Source organism: Leopardus geoffroyi, chromosome B4, assembly GCF_018350155.1.
Source record: "Leopardus geoffroyi isolate Oge1 chromosome B4, O.geoffroyi_Oge1_pat1.0, whole genome shotgun sequence".
NCBI lineage: Eukaryota > Metazoa > Chordata > Mammalia > Carnivora > Felidae > Leopardus > Leopardus geoffroyi.
In genome coordinates this window covers 13,581,480-13,590,228 of record NC_059341.1, presented here as the reverse complement: position 1 = coordinate 13,590,228, position 8,749 = coordinate 13,581,480, and the positions used below count along the sequence as shown (strand labels likewise).

The 8,749-nt window shown below is 38.6% G+C and overlaps 1 protein-coding gene across 1 annotated transcript in view; it reads left to right on the top strand.

Moving 5' to 3' along the window:
* The first annotated feature begins 259 nt into the window (after positions 1 to 259).
* The window catches only part of FAM107B (family with sequence similarity 107 member B), a 240,552-nt gene continuing 232,062 nt past the window's right edge, over positions 260 to 8,749 (top strand). Inside the window, exon 1 of the mRNA XM_045466404.1 lies at positions 260 to 670. Coding sequence (XP_045322360.1) covers positions 260 to 670 — 411 coding nt within the window. The remainder of the gene's footprint in view (positions 671 to 8,749) is intronic.

Sequence of the window (8,749 nt, the reverse complement as noted above, 5' to 3'; positions counted from 1 at the left end):
TTCTTTAGCCACTGACGGCATCAAGGAAGGAAGAGCGTGAAATCACCCGGGATGGGATGGATGCTTCCGAAGGGGAGTTGGCTGCTAAGTGACTCCTAGGGAGGGTGGAATTGCCATCTCTTAATTTTGTATTTAGGAGTAACCACTAGTAAGTCCTTCTCTCAGACAAGGAGATACTTATTAGAAGGAAACCGGAGGTGATCTGAATCCCTGGAAAAGTTTCCCCCACTTTGAACTTTGCAATGTTTCACTGCAGGTCATGTCCACGTGGAAAGCAAGACTCACCAAGAGACTGAAATCTCCATCTAGAAGGATGCATCCATTTCCATGCTCAGCTCTGCTTGCTTGTTTTGGGAATACAAGGGAGAATGCGCCCTTTGATCAGCCCAGCACAGCTGATCCTCATTCCACCATCTATGTTCAGCCCACGGCCAAAGCAGACCAGCACCCAAGTCGCTCGAGAGGGGAAGAAGGAACTCCAGAGAAAAGGCGAGATTCCAGCATCAGTTCAGAGAGAAATGGCAGTGCAAATCTGAGTTCAAGTAATCACAGTGCCAACCAGCCTGCTGAGACCCCTGAGGATTTGTCTGGGTCCTTAGAAGGTAAATCGGACTGTGAAGCAGTTACTTTCCAGACTTCTATCCCCAGACCATCAATTATTGAAATACCAGCGGTGAGTTTTCCCAATGCTGTTATAGAAGGAATAGTGTTGGAGGAGAGTTCTGATCATTGGTGGATTCCTTCAGGAAACAAACATGGTTAATGTTATTAGTGAATAAGATGTTGAGGGGAACTCTTAGTAGTGAGAGGAAGTGTGTGAAGCCTTTTAAATTCTAACAAGGTTCTTAAAGGATGTAGAGGGAAGCAATGACAATAAGCACTGGGGCCTTAATAATGGCCAAAATTGGCCTTTAATTAACTGCCCATGGTGCTTCAGAGCCAACGGTGTCTCAATAAAAGATTAAGGGTAAGGTAGTCTGGGAAAGCTTTTTCTTTTCTTTAACTGGTACATGAATTTATTTATATGAAAACCCACAATATAGAAGATTTGATCACAGAATTAAGAAATTGCCCCTACTTAAAAGGAATCACATGGTATCAAAGCAGTCTGGGAAAATTTGGAAATGATGAACCCTGTGCAGAGCAGTAAAGAAAGGAAGCGACCTATAAAACTATTCATAATATGGGTGTTCCTCTGACAGTTTTCCAAGACTTAGAGGCAGGAGAAGGAAGTTATTTGAAAAAAAAAAAAGTGCTGCTGCTCTTAAAAGGCATAGTCTTGATATATTTATCTATTTTTTTAGAGGCATTACTGAATTTTTAATTGTTGAATATTCTGATTGGATTTAGCTGCACAGCCATGTCAAAGTTCTTGGTAATCCCAAGAGGCAGGATTTCTTGAATAGTGTTTTCTAGAGATACCTCTTGAGCATTTTTCGGTTATATTCCTGGCCAAGAAGCTTAGGACCAGACTTAAAAAACTGGGAACTATTTGGGGATCCATTACTAAGACATTCTGATTTTTCAAAAATCATTTTTTTTCCATCTAGTCTAACATATTTTGTCTGACTTGCTCACCAAGAAGACTCATTAGCATTGAAAACTGCAAAACAGTGAAGATAGGGTTAAAACATATTTTTAAAAATAGTTTCATTTGATATTTTACATGCTTATCTTAAATTACTGAAGCTCAGCTCTATTTTCTACATCCTTCTATTCTGAGATTGGACAGAGGATTTCACCAAACCCTCTGTTATAGCAAGAACTGTAATGGTTTGTTTTTGTTTTTGTTTTTCCCTTAGCACCACTAAATCAAAACCTCAAAAAATAAACAAAAACCAAAACATTTGTTGGTCAATTTTCAGTTTATATACACATGCAGATTAAGATATTTTTAGTGTACTGTAGTTAGCTGAGTGGACATCATGACCAAGTTTTTATTTGTTGTATGTTAAAGGAACCAATGATGTACCATTTGATTCCAGCAACCTAGGGCCCACCCTATATTGCTAAATACAGCAGCACATACAAAGGGTTGATTTTATTTTATCTTCCTGTTTTAGTGGCATTTGTGATACAGGGACTCAAAGTAAATACGTGTATTCAAATATAACCAATTAAACACAGCAGAGTAACATCCATATTAATTGCCCACTAGTATGAGCAAAGGCATGGATAGACTACAGAGGTGAGGCAGGCCTTATGATGGAAACAACCTCAGTGCAAGATGAAATATAAGTGTCCCAAAGAAGACACACATGAGACAGTTGAAAGGAGGTTGGAAAGGTACATTGCAGGGGAGGTCGAATTTGAGACTGGTTTTTTAGAAGGTGGGTTAGGATTTTTAAAGGTAGAGACGAAGGGGAAGACATTACAATAGAAGAAAATTGTGTGAGTAAAATGATGTGGGGGAATGTAGCATAGGGATAGGTACATCAGATTGGCTAAACTGGAGAGGTACCTTGGAAAGGTAGATTGAAGCCAAAAGTGGGATGTCTTGAATGCTGTGGTCAGAACTGAATTTAGTAGGCAGTAGGGAAGCTTTAAGAATTTTGAACAGAGAAATGTCATGCTTAGGATTTCATGAACAGGTACAGCTATGTAGGATGGATTAAAGTTGAGAAGACTGGAGCTGAGGTCATCATAACAATTCTGGCCTGAGGGATACATAGAAAGAAGAGAGGAAGGTGAGGTGGATGGGGCAAAGAAGAATGGACCCTACGGTCGTAAATTCAGTAGCTGCCCAGGTCCCAAACTGGGTGGGGAGGGAAGTGAGACCAAACTGGCAGTGGCGAAATGAAAACATTATGAAACTAAGACCGGGCTGTCGGGGAGAAAGTGGGTCTGCAGGCATGGTAAATGGGCCTCTATTGTAGTTCTTTCTGTAGCGGGGAGCTAATATTTATAGAGCACTCACCGTATTTCTGCTTTACAGGGAATATTCCATGGACCCCAGTTACAGTGAGGTGCATATCCTTATGAGTCCCATTTTACAAATAAGGACACTGACACTTAGAGATGGTAGGACACTTGCCCAAGGTCATGAAGGGAGGAAGAGCCAGGATTGAAGCCCAGATCCTTATTATTACTGGTGTGGTGCTTGAGGATTTACAATGAAATATTCGTCCATGATCTCACTAGACATGCAATTAAATTAAAATTTCATGTGTGTGTATGTGTATTTATATGTAAATGTATCTATGTATATAATCATCATCATTATTATTTGCTTTTTATTCATTTGCTTAACTTTAAAAAAAAACAACTTAGATTCATGGTGTATAACACAATGGAAAGGGACACTTTCCACTTTGCATCCTGCTGATGACAAGACTTTGTTGATGATAGTGTGGGACTGTTTTGAGATCTTCTGATTAAAAGTGCCATAAGACTGCCCAGATTTTTCATTACCTAGTAATTTTGTAGTGACATGTTTTCCCTCGGCAGATGACGAATGAGCTTATTTTATTATAGTCTTGCCTGGAGGCAAAAGTACTTCCCACTGTGATACACTGATCCTCATCATTTAAGCTGCCTTGGTGGAAACAACAAATAATACTCTTTTTTAGAGCTGAGCCTCAGAACATAACCAAAGCTAAGAAATGGGGACAAGTCCCTCTATCTGTTTTTAGTTACCTGGTATTCAGACAAGAAAGTGATTTTAAAAAATCTGAAACAATGCCTTGTCTGAGAGGAAAAGCTGAAGATAGAGAGGCCAAGTGAACTAATTAAAAAAGCAGGTTTTTGGTGGTGTAGATGTATGTGCACATATCTATATTTATGAAGTGATATCAATTAGTCTTCAATCCTTTTGTGGCTATCTCTTCCATGTTCCAGGCCTGCAATCAAGGTGATAACAACCCTAAAATTGGAATGTTTTATGGCTCCTGGTTTTCTTCTATTGTAATTTTTTTTCTTTCTTGGTGGTCTTGCAATTGAAGTGTCTAATAACTGGTGGGATTGTAGAGTTAATGAAACACAGCAGTATGCTGTTTATTTTTCTGGCCAAGAGTTATCATGTTCTTACTGTGTGCCAGGACAGCCCTAGCTCTGAGGAAATAAAGACTGAAGACAGAGTTTATGAAGTTCCCTCCATTCCAGTGGGAGATACAGTAAACAGGTGGTGTTAATGCAATATGAGAAGGTTTATGGGTCAACAATAGACACCATAAAAGCACAAGGAAGAGACTCCTTTCCTACCCTTGGGAAGACAAGGGAGGCTGGAATATACAGAGAAGAAGGGGTTCTACCTTATTCTTTTAAACTTTGCTTCCTAGTTGAACGGTGCTATTTTCCTCCTCCCTCCCTCTCTCTTAAATGTTGGCAGTGTAAGGACACAGTTCCCACACTAAGCAAGTCTTTCTACAGCAGTGGTAAGTTTTATCTAGTTCTTACTTCAACAAAGTAGCCTGCCTGACACAGGAAGAGAAGGTAACTGTGGTTTGGGAAATCATTCCTGGGTATTTTTAACTAAAAGTTAGTTTTAGGGGGGGTGCCTGGGTGGCTCAGTCAGTTAAGCATCTGACTCCTGATTTCAGCTCAGATAATGATCCCAGGGTCATGGGATTGAGCCCTGCATCTGGCTCCTTGCTGAGTGTGGAGCCTGCTTAAGATTCATTCTCTCTCTCTGTCTCTCTTTCTCTCTCTCTCTCCCCGCCTTGTCTCTCTGCCCTGCCCCTGCTTGTGCACTCTTGCTCTGTCTCTCTCTCAAATAAATAAAATGAAAAAAATTTAGTTTTATAAAAAGGAAGGGAAACAGGGCCTATCTTGGAGTTGAAAACACCATTGCTTTTAGTAACAGGCTGGTTTTGCTGCTAGACAGAGAAGTGGTAGCTAAGATATCCCTAGACCCCAGGCTTAGGCTGTCACTGCTTTTTAGGGTCTGAGTCTCCGTTATGCCATCAAGAAACACAGTTTTGCAGTCATCCTTCTGTAAGACCTAGTTCCTTGATACCCACCCTTACAAGAGCCTGATGTATAAATCTGAATGACCGTTTAGTTGTCAGCCTGGAGGATTGTCAGGGTAGGGCTTACTAAGCCATCCATTTATTTTCTCTACAGGAAAATTATACACAAAGAGAAATGATAACCAGAAATCTGTTGGAGAGTACGAACTCAGAGGAAGTGGGGGCTACATTTTTTTTATTATAATAAAATATACATAAGATAAAATTTACATTTTTAATTATTTTTACATATACAGTTCTGTCGCATTAAGGACATCCACAGTGATGTGCAACCATCACTACCATCCATCTGCAGAATTCTTTTCATCTTCTCCAACTCAGACTCTGTATTCATAAAACACTAACTCCCCATTCACCATTTACCCTTCTTCTCATCCACTGGCAACCACCCCTATATTTTCGGTCTCTAGAAATTCAACTATTCTCAGTACCTATGTAAGTGGAATCAGACAGTATTTGTCCTTTTGCATCCAGCTTATTTCACTTAGCATAATGTCCTCAAGGTTCATCCATGTTGAAACATGTCAGAATATCCTTCCCTGTTAAAGCTGAATAATATTCCATCATATGTATATATCACATTTTGTTTACACATTCATCTGTCAATGGACATTTGGGTCATTTCTACCTTTTGGCAACTGGGAATAATGCTGTTATGGACATGCATGTACAAATATCTCTTCAAGACCCTGTTTACAATTCTTTTGAGTATGTACCCAGAAGTGGAATTGCTGTGTCACATGGTAATTCTATCTGTAATTTTTCAAGGAATGGACATATTGTTTTCTATAGTGGTTGTACCAAATGCACCAGCAATGCACAAGGGCTCCAATTTCTCCACATTCATGCCACCACTTGTTTCTAAAGTTTTCGTTCATTTGTTTTGACAATAGCTATGATAATGGGAATGAAGTGGTATCTTGTGGTTTTGATTTTCATTTCCCTAATGATTAATGTGATATTGAGCTTCTTTTCATGTGCTTACTGGTCACTTGCGATCTTCTTTGGAGAAATGTCTATTCAAGGCCTTTGCCTTTTTTTTAAAATTGAGTTGTTTTGTTGTTGTTGAATTATAGGAATTCTTTAAATATTTTTTTTAATTTTTTTTTCAACGTTTATTTATTTTTGGGACAGAGAGAGACAGAGCATGAACGGGGGAGGGGCAGAGAAAGAGGGAGACACAGAATCGGAAACAGGCTCCAGGCTCTGAGCCATCAGCCCAGAGCCCGACGCGGGGCTCAAACTCACGGACCGCGAGATCGTGACCTGGCTGAAGTCGGACGCTTAACCGACTGCGCCACCCAGGCGCCCCTCTTTAAATATTTTTAATATTAATCCCTTGTCAGATACATATGATTTACAAATATTTTTCTCCCATCCTGTGGGCTGCCTTTTCATTCTGTGGATAGTGTCCTTTGACGTACAAAATTTTTAATTTTGACAAAGTCCAATTTGTCTATTTTTTGTTTTGTTGCCTATGCTTTTAGTGTCATATTCAGTAAATCACTGCCAAATCTAATACCATCAAGCTTTTTCTCTATGCATTCCTCTAAGAGTTTTATAGTTTTAGCTATTACATTTAGATCTTTGATCCATTTTGAGTAAGGGTCCAAATGAATTCTTTTGCATGTGGGTATCCAATTTTCCCAACACCATTTGTTGAAAAATTTGTCCTTTTTCCATTGAATGATCTTGGCACCCTTGTGAAAAGTCAATTCACCATATATATGAAGGTTTATTTCTGGACTCTCTATTACATTTCATTGGTTTATGTGTTTGTTTTTTATGTCAGTAGCACAATGTTTTGATTACTATAGCTTTGTAGTAAGTTTTGAAACCAGTAAGTGTGAGACCTCCAACTTTGTTCTTCCTTTTCAAGATTGTTTTGGCTATTTGGGATTCCATATGAATTTTAGGATGGATTTTTTTTTCTACCTCTGCAAAAAAACATCATTTGGATTTTGACAGGGATTACAGTGACTAGTTAGACTGCTGTGAGTAGTACTGACATCTTAACAATATTGGGTCTTCCAATCCATGAACACAGTTTATCTTTCCATTTATTTGTGTCTTCTTTAATTACTTTCAGCAATATTTTGTAGTTTATAGTATAAAAGTCTTTTGACTCTTCAGCTAAGTTTATCTCCAAGTATTTTATTCTTTTTGATGCTATTGTAAATGAAATTGTTTTCTTAATTTCCTTTTCAGATTGCTCATGTTGGTGTACAGAAATACAATTGATTTTGTCCATGTGTTTTGTGTTCTGCAATTTTGCTGAATTCATTTATTATTTCTTTTTAAAAATTTATTTATTTATTTTTAGAGAGATAGAGTGTGTGTGTGTGAGAGTGGGGGAGTGGGAGGGTTAGAGAGGAAAAGACGAGGAGAGAGAGAATCCCAAGCAGGCTCCACACTGCCAGTGCAGAGCCCAATGCAGGGCTCAAACTTATGAGCCATAAGATCATGACCTGAGCCAAAATCAAGAGTCGGACACTTAGCCGACTGAGCCACCCAGGTGCCCCTCATTTATTACTTCTAATGGTGTGTGTGTGTGTGTGTGTGTAATCTTTATGGTTTCTACATATAAGAGTATATCATTTGTGAACAGATAATTTTACTTCTTCCTTTACAATTTGGATGCCTTTTATTTCTATTTCTTGTCTAATTGCTCTGACCGGAATTTGGAATGCTACTCAACAATACTGTGTTGGATAGAAGGGCAAAAGTTAACATCTTTGTCTTGTTCCTGATGTTAGAAGATAAACTTTCTGTCTTTCATCATTGGGTCTGATGCTACCATTGAGCACAACATGGGTTTTTCAAATATGGCTTTTATTGTGTTGAAGTAGTTTCCTTCTATTCCTATTCTGTTGTGTATTTTCATCATGAAAGACAGTTAAAGTTGGTCAGTGCTTTTTCTGAATCAATTGATATGATAATTTTTCCTCTTTATTCTGTTAATGTGGTGTGTTACAGTGATTGCTATTTTGTATGTTGAACTATCCTTAGATTCCAGGGATAAATCCCACTTTGTCATGGTGTAATCTTCTTAACATGTGGATGGCATTCTGCTTACTATGATTTTGTTGAGGAGTTTTGCATCAATTGTCATCAGGGATATTGGCCTCTGGTTTTCTTTTCTTACAATGCCTCTGTCTAAGTTGGGTATCAGGGTAATGTTGGCCACACAGAATTATTTAGGAAGTGTTCCTTCCTCTTCAATTTGTTTTGGAAGAGTTTGAGAAGGGTTGCTGTTAATTCTGTACACATTTGGTAGAATTCACCAGTGACACCATCTGGTCCAAGGCTTTTCTTTGTTGGAAGGTTTTTTGGTTACTGATTTAATTTCCTTACTAGTTATAGGTCTATTCAGATTTTCTATTTCTTCATGATTTAGTCTTGGTGAAGAGGAGCTACTTTGATAGCATCACTGAAGTATGGTAATTATAATCATGATTACCAGTTATTGAGCACTATTAATAGACTAGGCATGGTGCTAAGGCCTTACGTGGATTAGCTAATTTGATACTTCTAATCCTTTTGCAATGTTAGTTCCTGATAATCCCAATCACTCCTCTACTCAAAACTTTCCGAAGCCTCTGCGGTTCCCTAAAATATTAATCACGTCTTCATGGTGGCCCGCAGATCCTATACAAAGTATATCCTATTGCCTCTTGGAACTTATCTCCTACTGTTCTTACTGATGGGGAAACTAAGACTCAGTGGAGGTAAGAAATCTGAATCATTTCCACTCTAAGGGTAACCTTTTTAGCGGATAGGAA